General features: G+C 33.7%; 1 protein-coding gene across 2 annotated transcripts; it reads right to left on the bottom strand.

Annotated features, from left to right (window-relative positions):
- Window positions 1-9,706: 9,706 nt before the first annotated feature.
- On the bottom strand, window positions 9,707-14,961 carry LOC147404178 (putative clathrin assembly protein At1g03050). 2 transcript variants are annotated; one of them, XM_086440033.1, is made up of 3 exons: window positions 14,663-14,961; window positions 12,209-12,895; window positions 9,707-11,118 (listed from the first exon to the last, which is right to left on the bottom strand). In XM_086440033.1, the coding sequence occupies exons 2-3, from the start codon at window positions 12,852-12,854 to the stop codon at window positions 10,040-10,042; spliced, it is 1,725 nt and encodes a 574-aa protein (XP_086296159.1). In that variant the 5' UTR covers window positions 12,855-12,895; window positions 14,663-14,961; the 3' UTR covers window positions 9,707-10,039. The 2 variants fall into 2 exon arrangements, with proteins under 2 accessions (XP_086296159.1, XP_086296158.1); XM_086440032.1 differs by having other exon boundaries at window positions 12,209-12,932.
- Between the last annotated feature and the right edge of the window lie 3,794 nt (window positions 14,962-18,755).

Consider the following 18,755-nt stretch of genomic DNA (forward strand, 5'->3'; position numbering starts at 1 on the left):
AAATTCATATAAGGGTATTTTATGTCTTCTGGCAAAATTTCCTCTTTTCTTAGGTGACGACAGCCACTGCTGGACACGGAAAACCCTAACCTGGATAAACGTCCCTGTCACCAAGTCATGATTCATCATATATACATGTATGTATACATGCATGATAACATGCCATGACTACATGAGCATGCGTTCCATTTCATTTATTAATAACAAATGGTAGGGAGCATGCGTGCCACGTGCTAATTCGTTGACGGCTAAGCACCGTTAACGAAATTATGTAACGGAGCCGTTAAGATAAGTAAGCCCTACTGACAAATTGGACTGCGGCTTAACGGTTTGAAGAAGATTCTTTCCCTTTCTGAATAAAATATCTACGTTCCAAACTCCAACCGATCCGAGTCAACTCGATTATTAGCGATTCCACTCAGACATGACATTGAAAAGGAAAAAAAAAAAAAAAAACATTTTCCCTACTTACGTGGGAAGACTTCAAATCTTTATTAAGGTCCTTGAACTCAAAAGGACTCTCAAATTGGCAAATCCAACGCCATAGTCATACAGATTTCCTAAGAAAAGTTCGATCCGAAAAAAGAAAAGAACTAAAAAAAAAAGTGATTTTTTTGTTTGATCCGAAAAAATATCTACGTTCAAAACTCCAATTGATTCGAGCCAACTAGGTTATTAGCGATTCCACTCAGACATGATATTGAAAAGGAAAAAAAAAACATTTTCCTTACTTACATAGACAGACTTCAAATCTTATTAAGGTCCTTGAATTCAAATGGACTCCCAAATTGGCAATTCCAACACCATAGTCTTATAGATTTCTTGAGAAAAGTAAGATCCGAAAATAGAAACTAACTAAAACAAAGCGATTTTTTTGTTTGATCTTAAATTTTAAAAATGGATAACTACTAAACTCCTACCTAACTCCCAAATTTAAAATTAAAATTTAATGATAAAAAATAATATTTTTTAAGCTTTTTTCTTTTTCAAGTGCACATAATTTTGTCCTCTATATTTTTGTGGGATCCGATAAGGTATTTAGATGCAAAGAGGTGAGCTCAACGACCTTTAGTAAGATTTGAAAACTTATTAAGTTAGAGAGACTAGACTTCTCAAAAAAATTGTCATATAACTATTATTGGCATCCCAACTTTTACTTATTACACTCCAATTAGAAATATAAATGAATGGTTGAGAATAAGTAAACATTGACTTGCCATTAGAAGCACGCCAATTTTTCTTGTTAAAATTTTTATTTTTAGGTTTTAGATTTTTATACGGGCCTAATCTTAATTGAAGGCCATAAAGAGAGCCACATTTTTTAAAATAGGGATTAGAAGTTTCAGGATGGGATTTATTGTAAGGATAATCTCTATGGAGAAGAGATCATCCTCACCAAAAATTTGCTCATTCCAAAACTTCTAACCCTTATTTAGAGGTTAAAGAATCGTGGACCGTACGGTTTATGTAAATCAGTTTTGATGGGGTTAGAAGTTTCGTAATTGGCTGATTTTTTGGTGAGGATGGTCTCCTCATTATAGAGATCATCTTTGCCAAAAATCAACCCATTCCAAAACTTCTAACCCATACATTGAAAAAATGTTTGACTCTCTTTAGAGCCTCCGAATGCCACCCATGATAAATATGGAATGAAAATACATGTGTGAAGCATGCGTTACTCAAGTAATTGAAGTTATATATATTTGTGGAGCGTTCGGCTGACAATCATAGGATGGCAAAATGTTGGCAATTTTTTTGTCCTATGTGGGTTAGAAATTTTGAATTGAGCTGATTTTTTGTAAGGATGATCTCTTTATCAGTGTTTTGTCATCCTAAGATCGTCAACCGAACACTTCCATATATATATATACGCTTTACCCTACGTGTTTGGTCCTACATGGGTTAGAAGTTTTGGAATGAGCTGAGTTTTGGTGAGGATGATCTCTATGATGAGGAGATCATCCTCTCCAAAAATCAGCTCATTCCAAAATTTCTAACCCCATCAAAAATAGTTTACAAAAAATGGACAGTCCACAAATTTTCAACTTGTAAACATGGGGCTAGAATTTTTGGAATTGATTGATTTTTTGTGAGGAGGATCTTCTAACCGTAGAGATCATCCTCACCAAAAATCAGCCCATTACAAAATTTCTAACCCATATAGGACAAAACACGTAGGGTAAAGTGTAGGGTGCCGAACATTTCCTATATATATATATTTTTCTTGAACGGTAACCCAGGTTAGGGCAGGTTTCTTACTAATCAATAATGAAGTAATAACATTCATGGCTTTACATATTAGTAAAATAAAAGGAAATTTTATGGTAGAATTCAATTCCTCTTAATTCAATAAGGGGGTAACAAGAAAGTCTATGACTATCGGCTTCTCTGCAATTGAACATTGTAGGAAAAAAAATTAATTCTCTAGATGATTATTGCATGAACCCTAATAAGATATTTATAAATATTATATCAACCAAGATATATAAACTAAATCAATATAGAGATTCTAATAATCAATACTTACTAATATAAACATTATAAATGATATATATTAAATATATCGGCTTTCATCACAACCTACCATTTATATGATTAGATGCATTGACAATGATACAAGTAGTGAAGCATTACAATGCATCTTATTCTCTTACATATTCCCTCATTTACATAGTCCTTTAAAGAAGGAATATCCACTTGATTTCATTGAATAAGTATTTTTAATTTCATGAAAATTTTTATGAATAATCACAAATAATCGATCGTGCCATTGTTTGACTATGAAATCCACCATTATCTCATCTTGTTCATTATCTTGCGACTATCGAAATCAGTGATTCACTATATCAGGTCGTCGTGATCTTTGATGGAAACATGCAAAATAATTTGTTCATGTGTTTTAAAAAGAAGAACTCTTATGGGATAAATCTAAGAAAAAAAAATGTATAATTTGAAGAGTGTGTTTTAATCTTTAATTGGGGTGTGATAAATAATATAACAAATTGAAGTGTAAAAAGTAAAGGCCAATAACATCTCTCATAATAGTTGACCTAAAAAGAACAAGGAAAATAACAGTTGTGGCCAAATAAGAATATTTTTCCATACTTTAGAGATCATGGAATTTCCCTCCACGTAAAAAGGAAGAAAGCCAAAAGAAAAAGTCCAAGTTTTTTTGTTTTTCAATTGTTTTACCAAGTAAATCAACTACAAAGCGAACATTGACCTGACTTGATTGAATTAAACAATGTTCGATCACAGTTCGAACAAGTAGGCAACCTTTTGACTCAGTAAACTAATAATATAATAATGGTTTCAAACTGATGACATCCTCCTTGACCTAGGTTTTGTATGAGAGACTAATGTCAAATGATCGAAATACCCTTATATTTAACCTATGACTAAATACATTTTAATTATTTTTAACCTATTCAACGCATCGTCATCAATGTATTGTAGAAAATCTTTGATTTTTCTATCCTAAAATTCATCATTTTGTACTTCTCCAAAAATCTTATCTTGTTCTTAAGATTAATATTATTGGATTTGTTCGTTTTACCGAAGCTCTTGAATCCAGTTTGTGATTTGGTTCTATGAGGTTTGTGGAAAATAACGAGCTCATATACTCATTGATGACATGCCCCTTGACACGTGTCTTCTTATTTGAGCTATTATAAATGATTTAAATGCCTTCCATGAAGCTAATTCTACAATTTTGATTCGTTTTAGAGTGATGAACCATGAACTTGAATTTGAATTAAGTGACCCAATGAACTAGGTAACATAGTCTGAAATCTAAAGAAGAACAAATCTTAAGAGGGTAAATTATTTTTAACTTAATATTCAACCTTGTCTTGTAGAAATCTTTGATTTTTTTACCCAAAAATCTATTCGTGTAAGTCTCCAAAAGTTCTATCTTGCTCTTGAGGTTTAAAGATTGAACAAGATAGAATCTTAAGGTTGAAAATGAGGATTAAAAAAAATGTTTAAGATGACTAATTTTGAGAGAAAATTAAGGATTTTTGGATAGAGACTAAAGATAAAGATACTTAGGTCATTTATTTTTGTCTTAGAAAATAAAACATAGCTCAAGGGGAACATGTCATCAGTTTGAAAATACGTGGGAATATTTCTAAGATTGACCAAAATGGGGAAGGGGCCTAAGTCACACTATATTATATAAGAGAGCTGCTATTGGCACCCCAACTTTTACTTATTAAACCTCAATTTCTTTAAGTATTTATTACACTCCAATAAAATGTTAGAACACACTATTCAAACATTACAAAGGTTTAGATCAAATTATAATCTCAACATTACAAAACATTATAATACTCGTTCAAAAAATTTCAATAGTTATTTACAATTATGATTAAGCTCATAAAATCCTAAACCCCAAAAAATAGAAATGCAGTAAAAGAAAAACGAGAGAGTTGCTATTGGCACCCCAACTTTTACTTATTCTCAACCATTCACTTATTTTTTTTATTTTTAATTGGGGTGTAATAAGTAAAAGTTAGGGTGCCAATAGCAACTCTCTTGTATAATTACCGAGCTAATTTTTTAAATAAGTTTAGCCATATGTTTCTCTTTAGGGGTAATTTTTCTTCAAATTTTCAAGAAGAATAACATAACTTCTAACGTAAACTTGCTCCAGGATAAAAATAGCAACATTAATTATTTTGGATTTTGTTAACGTATGCCTTAAGGGCACACGTTAAAGTGCAATAAATACACTTCGGTAAAAAATAGTGTATTTATTGCACTTTAACGTGTGCCCTAAAGACCTAGTTATCTTAAAGCATTTTTCATAATCATTAGCAAGGGCATTTATTTGGTACTCGACCCAATGGTTATAAATTCTCAATTAAGCTGATTTTTAGCGTGTAACTCCACCGAGAAGTAGGCTAAATGTTCATACTGTACATGGGCCCCTTTTTATACTAAGTTTGTATTATTATCGTGCATTCATTAACTTTACGATCAAGTTGGGATTTTTTCTGTGAACATTTTCTTGGGGGATAGGGGTTCGACATCAAATTTATGTATTAAGGAGCATCAAATTTGCACATTTAACGTTCAATGAAACCCTTCTCGGATTTGAGTCCTCTTTGAGCTTGTGTGTTGGCGATTGTAGTTTAAATTGATTGGTTCCGAACAGATTAAATCATACCATATGAGTGAATTCTTCATTTATAAGCTAGCAATACTTCATATTTAAGATGTCATCAACATTGTTATTGGGTTGAGGTAATTGTGCAAAATGTATATATTTTAGCATGATGGCCTTTATAAGTGGGGATGACCAAATTCAATGTTCTAATATTTTCAGTTGTTTAGTTGCTAAAATTAATGATGAAGAGACTTGTGACACATGTTGGAAATGAAAAATTCTTGCATAATGGTCGCTGTCAATTAAAAAGTAGAAAAGATGTTGCAACTAACTTTTGTTTTTTGGGTGTGATTGGTTTAATAGCACTGCACTTCTACAAATTCTAACAAAAAGTTCTACTTCTTATGTGATATAATCTCTTCCCTGGCATTTGCTTCTTACTTTCCTTTTTCATTTTTATTTTATTTTTATGGAGATTTGTTTATGAGAAATTTAGTCATAAACCTATACTTTTAAAAATTGTGATAATATGACATCCCTTCTGACATACATCCCTATCATAGAACCGTAGATCATTTGTCTTGAGATACACAATAATAAAATTTATGATTATATGTATCCTAAGATAAATGATCTATGATTCTATGATGGAGGCATAAGAGAGTGTATGGCAGAGGGGAGGGGTCAAAAAATCATTATTCATAACTTAAGGATTACGGTGAGATTAACATCATGAACATTTTATGTTCCCCTTTGCTTCTCTACTCGAAGGTATTGTGTGATACTTTAGATGCACTCCAAACTAAATGAACAAATGACTTCATTCTGGACGATATTGAAAAATGGAGAAACATAAATGTCATGTTTTAAAATTTAAAAACTTGACTCAACTCGAGAATTCATGAGACAATAACTTATGCATCAATTCAAAAGGTTATTATAATAGGGTAATTTAGACATACCCCTTCATGTCTTGTTGAATATTAGATTGACGTACCCTCCATGTCTTCTTTAATCTCTTCCCAAAACTCTTTGTAATCTTTATAAAAAAGTCGATCATTATCAACTTCTTCAATCTTTAGATTACAAAATGTGATTTATTTTGTAGTTCTTGATTTTTTATATATTTCTAAAATTCTCTTGATTTTTCCTAAAAGACTTTCCTGTTCAACCTTGATTTATTTTTGTAAAAAAATCAATGACAAAAACTTTATTTAGTTTCTTATTATTGATTTTTAAAACAAAGAAACTTTGGATGAAAAATCAAGAAATTTTGGTAAAAGGTTGAATGAGAAGGTGTTTTTTAATCATTTTCTATTAATCTCCCATTGTAGACCACAGTCAAGGGGTTATGTCACAAGTTGTACAATACATAGGATATCTTAAATATTTACCAAAACCTAGAGGGGCTTTCCCCGGAATGCTTTAATTGCTCTTATAAAATAGTTAAAATGTCAAATAAATGTAAAACTTAAAAAACAGAAAATATTTAAAAATAAATGTGTGGCAAGTCAAAAAGGGGTGGTGGGTATGGTGGGGTACTTCAATTGCAAAAGTGAAAAGTGTTTGATATGTACCGTATAATAATAAAAAATTCTTCAAAATCTTTACGTTTTTTTAGAGCTGCCATTGCCGCACCAACTTTTGCGCATACATTCTCCCATGTAAATCTCCTAAGAATTGCACACCGTTAGGGTGGCTTTAGCAAAAGTTGGTGTGGCAATAGCAGTTTTTTCTTAATAATTGTAGGTGCAAATATTTGCATTTGAAATGAGCTCGACAAAACAGAGGGATTTTAAGGCAAGGCACATCACAAGCCAAATATTAGCTTTTAGAACTCATCTAATATTTAAGCTTTCAGAGGAATGATAACTTTGACCTTTGTTTGATGTACAGTAAATTATTTGTGTTGTGTCGCGAGTAAAAAATATCGAAAGAAAACAAATACATAAGAACACAGGATTTACATGACTCTACAAAATTGCCTACATTAAAGGATGGTGTTGTACGGATGCCAAAAACATCTTGGCAGCTTGGTGACTCCCAAACCCCTGACATTATGCGCACCCAAGTCCTTCATATATTCACCTAGGTAACCTGAGATTAGGGTCAAAACTAACAATTTACATTTGCAAACGATTAAGAATTCTTCCAAATCCCTCCTCCTCCCAAAATAATAATAATTCAAAATTTTTTTTTTTTTAACTTGATCCAAGATTTTGAAAATGGACGGTTATCGAACTTCCACATAACTCCCAAACTTAAAATTGAAATTCAACATTGAAAAATAATTCTTTTTTGAGATTTTTTGTTCAAAGTTCATAGAATTCTATCCTCTACAATCATGAAGCATTGGGTCATGTTCTTGGATGCCACAAGTTGAGCCCAAGGATCCTTAGTGAGAGTGAAATCCTTACTAACTTAGTAACGCTAGTTGGACTTATTGTTATTTGCAATGCTAAAAATTTGTACAATTGACTTTTTAATTGTGCATGAAAAATAGGTGGGATTTTCATTTCCATAGAAAACCACATTTTTCATGTGCATATGACATTTTCTATGAAAAATGAATTCCCACCCTGATTAAAAAGTTTAGTAAAGGTTGGATTTCATTTAGACCTATGAAAAAATGATATATATACACATACACACCCACCGTTTCTCTATTTTATTTTCTTATCCAATCTCTCTCTCTCCTCTTCCTTGTTCTTCTCTTTCTTCTTCTTATTTTCTTATCCACCCCACTATTGCCTCTTCCCACCGTATCTCTATTTCCTTTTCTTCTCTGCCTCTTTCTACTTTAATTAGATCAAATTTGACAATAACTGACAAGAAATTAAGTTGAAATTGATTTGAAAATCCTTTATGTTCAACATAATATTGAAGATCAATGAAAGTATTATAGTGGTGTTGTTGAAAATCCTCCATGTTCAGTATGTGTGTTTGTTCGAATAGTCACAACTCAGCTCTACAGACATGTGTGTCTGTTCAAATAGTTACAATCCAAACCCAAACTCTATTGATAGGTGTGTCTATTCGAAAAGTCACAACTCTTTTTAATAATTTTGATGACTATCTAGAGAGGCACTTCTATTCCTATAAATTTACATTACTTTCCTCATTCGAATTTATCCAATTTTCGAGCTTTTTATTTACATAGCATTCTTCTTGTTTTCAAGAGATTTTTTCGTGTGTCCTTGAGAGTACTAATCATAATATAAGTTTAATTGTACGTGTACACTTGGAGTGCTATCTTGTACACGTGTAGAACGTTGTATCCTAAGAGACAGAAGTCTAGAAACTGTTGGCACATTACACAGGTGAAATCTATCTTAAGGCTATTGTATCTAATACAATCCTCGATCATTTCAATATTAAGATAATATATGTTATAGTATTTAGAATATATTTTGTTACTTTATTTCACATCATTTTTTTGTTTATTATCTGTAATCTAACGTCACAGGTTCTAATATCAAACAAACCACTAAAATAAAATAAAGGAAACATGATTTTTGTGAAATAATGCTAAAGACATCAAATACAATATTTACGAAATCGACTTTGGTACAAGTGTGGGTCCCACTTCTCAAAAGAAAAGGTAGATCCCACTTTGAAAAAGAATGTGAGCCCCTGACCCCTCTTTCTTCATAGGAAAAAAAATTCCAAGAGTTTTAATAAAAAAGGGCTGTTATTGCCACACCAATTTTTACTAAAACTGCACCAATATTGTGTGCAATTTTTTAGGTGATTTACATAAGAATTGGTATGGCATTAGTAAAAGTTGATGTGGTAATAATAGCTCTATAAATAAATAAATAAATATAGAACGAGACTACTAGTTAAACTCATCAGATAAACTTTCTAATGCAAAGCAGAGAGGTGTTATCATATGGTTTGTGGTGGAGGTTGATGGAGTAATTCATAATCATTCCATAATCTTTTGATGTAAATCTTTGTGACAGCGCTTAATCTTAATCTGATGGTAATGGTCAACAAGGAATTACTGTTAATCATTTCATAATTAATATATTTCTCTTTATTCTATAAAAGAGATCTATATTTGTTTCTTGTATTGCTTGCATCTTAATTCATATTGTTCTTGGATCTTGAGCGGTTTCATTACAAGGGACATAAACTCTAATTGTGTAATCCAAATCTTGTCATTGAGGATCTAATGATCAAACTTTGGGCTTGGACCCTTTGTAGCAATGAACTCGAAGCGTCGGGTCTTCTTTAGCTCTCAAGTTGGGTTCACTGACCATAGTTTTAAACTCGTGGAGTCGACTTGGTTTGAGTCAAACAGTACTGAAGAAGATGAGTTATGTAATTTTTTAAGGACCCCTCAATGAAGTCTATAAGACTTGTAAGCCTTCTAGCCAAAGCCCAAACTTCAGATGAATTTGAACAAAATTCTAAACAGATTGCTTACTAAGTCTTCATGGGCCTATATGAGCAGCTACAAGGTTAAGAAAGATTAAAACCTTATAAAAGGAGAAAAATAGGATTTTGAGAGGTTTTAGACATCTATTTTGAGAGGTCTAGAGTATGATTTCTTTCTCAAATATAGTAAATTAATTTCTTATCATCCAGATGGGTTTTCCAAGTCAATGCTGATTTCAATGGTTCATCAAAAGTAGATACAAAATTTTGACATCAAAATTGACGGATTAGGACCTCATATGTACATATGTAGTGAATATCATACCCCCCAACAAATAAAGAACAAAGAATATCATTGATGACTTGTTTTATATTTAACCAAGATTACCCCTGACATGTACATTACAATGTTATCCTCACAGTTTGACTTCTTCATTCCCCTACAAAAAGATATTGACCAGATTACCCTCGAAGGCAATAACCTCTCTAAATGACCATATTACCCTTCTTCTTTTTTTATGTACCTCTTCAAACTTGGGTGCAACCTCACATAGCATAGGGATTCTGCTGAACCCTAAAATTCCCTTGCATCCCATCCCTTGCATATTGCTGCCACATGAGCTGCTCCTCCACCAACAATTTCTGTTTCTTCTCCATCTCAGACATTTGCACATAGGTTGGCGGTGCCACTGATAGAGACGCTGCAAATGGGTCGGCACCCGCCATTGCAATGCCACCCCCAGAGACCGGAGGTGCGGGCAATGCCAACATGGCTGCTGGCTTCCCAGCTGACCCTAACGCGACACTACTAGCACTTCCCGTGGCTCTCGAGGCCCCACTCACTGCCAACACTGCTGATTGTTGGTACATACCGTCGAGTAATAGCATATCAAAACCACCACCAAGCACTGCCTTTTGATTATTCAAATGGCCTTGTGATTGAACCAATGCTGTCTCCCAATCTTCCGAACCTTCCGACGTGAACGCTTCCCATGTCGTGGTAGTAGTGGTGGTGGTTGCATCACCATCAAATAATGCTAAAGCCAATTTGTTTCCTTGTTCTTCACTAGTCTCTTCACCATGTCTTAAATTCAACAAATCAACTTCTTTTTCTTCTTGTTGGGTATAATTCTTTTTCTCTTTATTTTCTTCTTGTGTCATCTCTTCCTTCTCTTCTACAACTTCACAAAAACCTTCTGGTGGTGGTAAGGCTTTAATTGCATTCATATCTTCTTCAACAACTTGTTGTTTATCTACAGAAACAACTTCAATTTTCAGTTCTTGGTTCATAGATGTTCTCTTATTACGTGCCAAGGCCGACTTGTCTCGTATGAATTCGTCCATGAGTTCGAGCTTCTTCGGTGCAATTTTCTCAACTTCTGGGTACTCAGAAGATCTTGCTATTCCTTCTGACTTGCACCAGTTGTAGATCATGTCAAGTTCATCGAACTGTTTTGCGATCCGTGTGAAGATATCATGAACCTTCACACAATCTGGGATTTCTAACTCCATGAATCGATCGATCAAGATACTCATGACTTCGGTTATGTCATAGTAGACTTGGAAGCTCTCTTTCACTATTGGGTACAAAGCGACGATCACTACGCGGTTGTTCTTCGTGGCTCCTGTAGATTGGAAATGATGATGCTTCAATGAGAATGATCCAATGGTAGGGAATATATAGTTTAAAAGAGTTGTAATGCATGGAATAACTTCTAATCTTAGGGTCTCGATCTACACCATTTTTCTTGTTAATCAAACAAGTATAGTTTTAAATCTGGTTGGGTGGACTCGAAACATGGCCTGATTCGACTCGAATCAATTGAGTTTAGATTTGACTCATTTCTTAAAATCTTCTCTCCTCTCCAAGTCAACTTGGAAATTCAAAATTTCAGGCTAAGGTCCATTCCACAGCTGGTATCAATTGGGCCCACTAAATCGGCCCAACAAACAATGATTACACCTTTAATCTACGACCTTGAAAGATAGGGACAGGCACTAATTTGTGCGGGGACTAGGGCATTATTAATGTCGCACTTGTCCCCTTAGTTTATATTTATATTACATATAGTTAGATAGATGTATGATTTCGATTTTTAAATTATATATATATTATAAAATAACAACGTTTCGAACTGTTTATATATATATATATATATATGTATTATAATGGAGTCACTCCTATTTTAGTGAAACAATATCAAACAGTTCCAAATGATTTTAAAACGTAAAAAACTTGAAAATCTACCCAACTTGGGCCGGACAAGTTTGTAGGAAACAATCCAACTCTTTGGGGCCAGGTCATGGGCTCAACCGAACCCGGCCCGAAGTCATTTATAGCCTTAGTTCCACTTCCACCTATTAGATAGCTCCACGTCAGAATTTTACTGTTTGGGAAGATATTCCTAGGGAAATTGATTCCTAATAAACCTTAGATGTGGACTGTCAATGGGTTGGATCAGCTCTAATAAGCATCACAATCCTAATCGAAACCTGGTCCACCTAATGGTTGGGCTGCCCAATAATGCATGTCTACGTCCAAGTTTGGCCCAGCCCGCGTGAATTCCGGCATTTTTTTGGGCCAGGCGAGGCCACACATTTTAGAAATCAATATATAGTTATGTATCCGACAGGTCTAGTACCCAATTCCAAGCCCAGCCCATTGATAGCCCTGATCATGGAGATCAATCACACGTGCAAGCTATTAATACTTGCCTGTTGGTCGACACGCTAGAAATCGCTCAAGAAGCTGTTGCAAGTGTTGAATCCTTGTAAAGATACGCTCTGTCTTCATCTCCCGTACCGGCGTCGCTCGCCGTGTCGAAGCAGTACCCGCCTCTTCTTCCTCCTCATCTTCATCCTCCACACGTGTGGCATGCTTTCCACGTCTACCATGCATTCGAAACTCAAGTTGCTCATCAAGGTACCTTGCATAAGTCCGTACAAAAGCGGAGAAATCCCAAGACTCGGATCGTGACGTGTCACGAAAATCAGACAAATTGAGTAGCCGTGTCCCGCGCCGTGTCGCAAAGAAGATCTCTTGCTCATAAGCTGAGTCTCCCTCAGTGAGAAGCCGATGTATCAACATAAGTGTCTTAAGTGCAACGGTCCAATTTTTGGTTTTGTTGAGTCGTTTGGAGAGAGTGGAAACACAGAAGCTGATGTAGACACGTGAGTAGCAAGTTAAGCTAAGTATCTCCCGCACGTATCGCTCATCTGCTGGATGTTCTTCGTGTCTTGTAGCCTTGAGGATTGCCACGTCAAGATCGGATAAAGAATTGGTGCTACTTACTTTGGCTATGCTGATGCTGGTCTGATCTTTGACCGCGCCTAAGGCTTTACGTATCGTGCTTGGAGCCATTGATTATGATGGATCAACGATAGGGAGTAGTGTATAAGATCCTAGGGATTTGTAATTCTTAGTAGGAGAAGGGCAAAACTGTCATCATGAAAATATATTAGGTTGGGATTTTATTTGATTTTTTTGCCTGGTAGGTTAGTGGTTAGCCTAAGAAGGGATTCAAGAGGTTTCAACCTAACACTTTGGGAACCAATTCCACAAATTCTTACTACTTACCTAAGTAGTCCTTCTTACATTAGTTTGGGACTTGGAAATATGAAACCTCTAATGTTGAGGTGACACAAGATTTATTGCTATTCTCACCATTCTGACTTGAGTGGGCATGTAACTGTAGATGTGTTTCCTCACAATAGGAGTAAAAATCATCTATAGTTATGTGCGCATCTCCATGTCAGAATTGTGAGAATCATAATAAATCCTATATGTCACCCCACCACAACTCATATGAAAGGAGTTGTACACATAACTATATAGGCTTTTTACTTGCACCCACCATTTGTATTTCATGAGTCCACTTAAAAGTGTCAAATAAAAAAAAATGGTGAAATAAAAAATTGACCAAGAAAAAAAAAACTCTTCGCATCCGTCTAAAATATCTAATTTTGGATCTTTTGAAAATTATTCAAAAAATTAATTGTGACCCGATAGGATCCTATCAAATTTACCTAAATGCAATCGTTAAGAACCTATCGATGATGACATTTGTAAGAGCCTACGTAGTCATTTCAGATAAATTCGATGAGATCCTACTAAATCTCTTTTAAAGATTTTGGTGTCGAACTACATAACCTTTGAGAGAGGGCCAGAGAGAAGAAGAAGACTGGATGAGGTTGGGGTGAGTGCAAAGAGTAACCAGAAAAATATGGGTGTGTTGAGGCTGAAAGAATTTTTGGGGGTGCAAAAAATAAGTGGTGTAAGTAGTCTGACTTATAATTTTTTATTACTATTTCTTGACACACTTGTAAGCAAGGGGTTTAAATAATATTATTGAGTTTTATCCGTGATATTAAAATAATGTTGCTTTTGCCTAATGGTGGAACTAACCATTACATAGTATTAAAAAATAATTTGGTCATAAAACATGTTTGAAAACCAATTTTAAAATTTCAATTAAATAATTATAAATAACAACTGCTATTTTCAAAATAATACTAAATAATTTTCAATTTTTTTAAATTTAAAAATCATTGTTCGTGATCAAAAGTCAAAATAATTTAACAGCGAATTATGCAATATTGACCGTCCTTAAAATTATTCCCCAATAAATTAATTGCGAAATAATTTGTATAAATTTTAGTATTTGTTTCAATCTTCTATGCAAAAAGAAAGAAAAAAAAAATGTTCAAGTTAAGCATTGAAATTCTTTTTTGCATTAATTGTAAGTCTCATTTCTTACTCATCCTAATAATCAATTCTCAACCTCATAATAGATTATTTGTGCTTATAACAATTTTGGTTCTCGAATTAATTCCAAAATTTGAATCATGGATAAAAAATTTCTTCTATATCAATCAAAATGATTTAATAGGGGCATTTTGTTCGAGTGAAACATTGAGCCACAAACATTGAATCTTTTGAAAATATTTGAATTTGTCTCGAAATATTCTCCGAAATGTCTCTCAAAGAGTTTGCAATTTTCTCAAAATCGAGAATTCAAGATATTAAACCCTTAAATAGAATTAATCTTGGTAAAATTGTTACCAAACTCTATCATTGGGCACAGATTATCTATTATACTAAAAAAAAGGGGATGATTTTTTATTTTATTTAAAAATCATCAAACAAGAGAAGAGTTTAGTGGGACCCACCCAACTGCAAAGCCAAAGGAACAAGTGTAACCGTCTGATTACCAAGGGAGAGAGTCTAGTTGTAATCTTGTACTAAAAAGCTGTTTGTATAAGACCTGCATTCAAATATCTCTCTTCACGTACGTAAACAAAAAAAAATTCCTTAACGGCGTTACAATCTGTTACAATGGGTTGCCGTTAAAGAATTAAAAATGGAGAAAAAAAAAATAATGATAAAGAGAAGAGAAGAAAGATGGTTTTGTTTCTCTCTTCTCCTCTCTGTGTCCTTCTCTTCTCTTTCGTTTTTCTTTTCTTTTTTTCTGAAACCCAAAATAATGCAACATTTTTATCAATCAACCATACATTACCCATTAGTTTAGGAATAAAGATCGGGGATTCAATGGACTTAGTTGAGCCACGTGGTGCTTAGTTATTGGTTGATGAGAAATTTTGTACTGCCTTTTTGAAGAATCATTTGACCTATTCTAACCATAGTTTTGAGAGAGATTTACGGGCCGGCCTATCTGTTGGAATTTTATTATAAACACTCCTTTACTTTATCAAGTTTGTTATTTGGACAAACCTTACTTTTTGAAATGATTTAACTTAGTAATATATTAAATCTTACTAAGAGTGGTCATTGGGCCTACATGAATTATCAAATTAATAATCTAACACTACAGCTTATTAAAATTTTGTGGAAAAAATCAGATTTAAAAGAAAAATTATTCAACCAAAAAACCTTTTTGAACTTTATTGCTGGTGTTGAAAATGGATGACTACCGAACTCTCAAATTTAAAATTAAAATTTACCGATGAAAATTAATCTTTTTATTTTTATTTTTTCGAAGTTGTTAGAATATTCAGGTGGATCTTCGTCTAAGTTGTGGATCTAGTGAGAACTCACATGGCAGTGGTGATGATGATGATGATTGCGGTGTGAAGAAGCAAAGAATAGTTCAGGATTCATCGGATGGTATGAAGTTTAGGGAGCTAATGATATCTATATCAATTTGGTGAGATCTATCAGAGAATCCAGAGTTCAAACAGGCAGCAGATGATGTTTATGAATATTTTCTTGAATTGGATGAATATTTTCTTAAATATCTTTTTTTTTTTTTTAAGTTTGTATGGCCCCCAAACTTCTAACTTATTCTCAACCATTCATTTATTCTCTTTATTTTTAATTAGGGTGTAATAATAAGTAAAAGGTGGAGTGCTAATAGCATCCCTCAAACTTTATTTATATATATATATATATATATATATATAGGGTCCCGTTCGGCACCCTAAGTTTTACCACACACTTTAACAAATGCGTTTTGTCTTACATGGGTTAGAAGTTTCGGAATGAGCTGATTTTTGGTGAGGATGATCTCTATGGTGAGGAGATCATCCTCACCAAAAATCAGCTCATTCCAAAACATCTGACCCCATCAAAATTGATTTACAAAAAATGGACGATCCACGATTTTTCAACGTGTAAACATAGGGCTAAACATTTCGGAATGGGCTGATTTTTGGGGAGGATGATCTTCTAATCATAGAGATCATCCTCACCAAAAATCAGCTCATTCCAAAACTTCTAACCCATGTAGGACAAAAATATATGGGAAATGTTCAGCACCCTAAGTTTTACCACACACTTTAACAAACGTTTTTTGTCCTACATGGGTTAGAAGTTTTGGAATGAGCTGATTTTTGGTGAGGATGATCTCTATGATTAGAAGATCATCCTCCCCAAAAATCAGCCCATTCCGAAATGTTTAGCCCCATGTTTACACGTTGAAAAATCGTGGATCGTCCATTTTTTGTAAATCAATTTTGATGGGGTCAGAAGTTTTGGAATGAGCTGATTTTTGGTGAGGATGATCTCCTCACCATAGAGATCATCCTCACCAAAAATCAGCTCATTCCGAAACTTCTAACCCATGTAAGACAAAACGCGTTTGTTAAAGTGTGTGGTAAAACTAAGGGTTGCGAACGGGACCCTATATATATATATATATATATATATATATATATAGGGTAGCGATCCATGGCCAACAGTTTGGCAAACACATTTTTCAAAACATGGGTTAGAGGTCTTGGAATGGGCTGATTTTTGGTGAGGATGATCTCTACGGTGAGGAGATCATCCTCACCAAAAATCAGCTCATTCCAAAACTTCTAACCTCATCAAAAATGGTTTACAAAAAATGGACGGTTCACGATTTTTCAACTTGTAAAATGGGGCTAGAAGTTTTGGAATGAGCTGATTTTTGGTGAGGATGATCTCCTCACCGTAGAGATCATCCTCACCAAAAATCAGCCCATTCCTAGACCTCTAACCCATGTTTTGAAAAAGTGTTTGCCAAAATGTTTGCCAAACTGTTGGCCACGGATAGGGACCCATATATATATATATATATATATATATATAGGTCCCGTTCAGCACCCTAAGTTTTACCACACACTTTAACAAACGTGTTTTGTCTTACATGGGTTAGAAGTTTTTGAATGGACTGATTTTTTGTGAGGATGATCTCTATGGTGAGGAGATCATCCTTACCAAAAATCAGCTCATTCCAAAACTTCTAACCCCATCAAAAATGGTTTACAAAAGATGGACGGTCCACAATTTTTCAACGTGTAAACATGAGGATAAACATTTCAGCACTCTAAGTTTTACCACACACTTTAACAAACGTTTTTTGTCCTACATGGGTTAGAAGTTTTGGAATGGGCTGATTTTTGGTGATGATGATCTCTATGATTAGAAGATCATCCTCCCCAAAAATCAGCCCATTCTGAAATGTTTATCCCCATGTTTACACGTTGAAAAATCGTGGACCGTCCATCTTTTGTAAATCATTTTTGATGGGGTTAGAAGTTTTGGAATGAGCTGATTTTTGGTGAGGATGATCTCCCCACCATAGAGATCATCCTCACCAAAAATCAGCCCATTCCAAAACTTCTAACCCATGTAAGACAAAACACGTTTGTTAAAGTGTGTGGTAAAGCTTAGGGTGCTGAACGGGACCCATATATATATATATATATATATATATATATATATATATATATATATATATATGTGTATGGAACGGATCAAGAGACATATGAAAAAACATATGTAAAAACAACGTAACATTAATAAATTTTCAAAAAATGAGTTAGAAGATCATCCGACCAAAAAATCAGTCTAATCTAAAATTTTTAACCCCATTAAAAGTGATTTAGAATGTGGATTGTGGATTTTTTGTTAATAATTTGTAAATCACTTTTATGGATTTAGAAATTTTAGATTGAACTGATTTTTTATGAGGATGATCTTCTCATCATAATGACCATCCTCGCAAAAATTCAGTTCAATTCAAAACCTCTAACCCATATTTTGAATAACCATTGTTTTTACATATGTCCCATGAACTACCCATATATATATATATATATATATATTTGCATTTTCTGGATACTCACAAAAAATGTATAAAAAGAAAAACGTAATTGCATAAGGTTTTATGCAGTTATAACAACATCTCAAGGGCCCCAATGTTTATCAACTGATAAAAAAATTGATTTAATTAAATAAAAATGGTCCATAAACAAGATAAGAGGGTACAACAGGAGTCCATCAGAGCATTCATGTTCCTACATTATAAAATTAATTGTATCCAACACGTGACCATTACCATATTACATGAGTTCAAAAAAAAAGGCCATAAAACCAAGTCTAAGCATTAACATGTTTCAGTCATCCTAAAGACTATACATTTGAATCCCATTTCCGGTTACTTTAATCATAGATAAATTATCTATAATCAAGAATAGACACAAAATTACCTCTGAAAAATCTGGTAAAGCCAATATAAATTAATTATATAGAGTACCATTTCAATAAAAATAATAATAATAATACCCATAGGGCTGAATGATAGAAAAATATACTAAAACATTAATTACCAACTTAATTATGTGATGTATGATTATGAAGAAATTAATATATATATATATATATGTGAAACTGACTTAAAAATCTCGCCTTGAGACAATGTTTCCACCGAAAGAAAAACCAATAGTCTCACCAAAAATAGATGAAACATTCATTGTTTCGCATTGGTTGATACAGACT

This window comes from Akebia trifoliata, chromosome 4 (genome assembly GCF_017979445.1).
Source record: "Akebia trifoliata isolate Shusen 1 chromosome 4, ASM1797944v1, whole genome shotgun sequence".
Lineage (NCBI taxonomy): Eukaryota > Viridiplantae > Streptophyta > Magnoliopsida > Ranunculales > Lardizabalaceae > Akebia > Akebia trifoliata.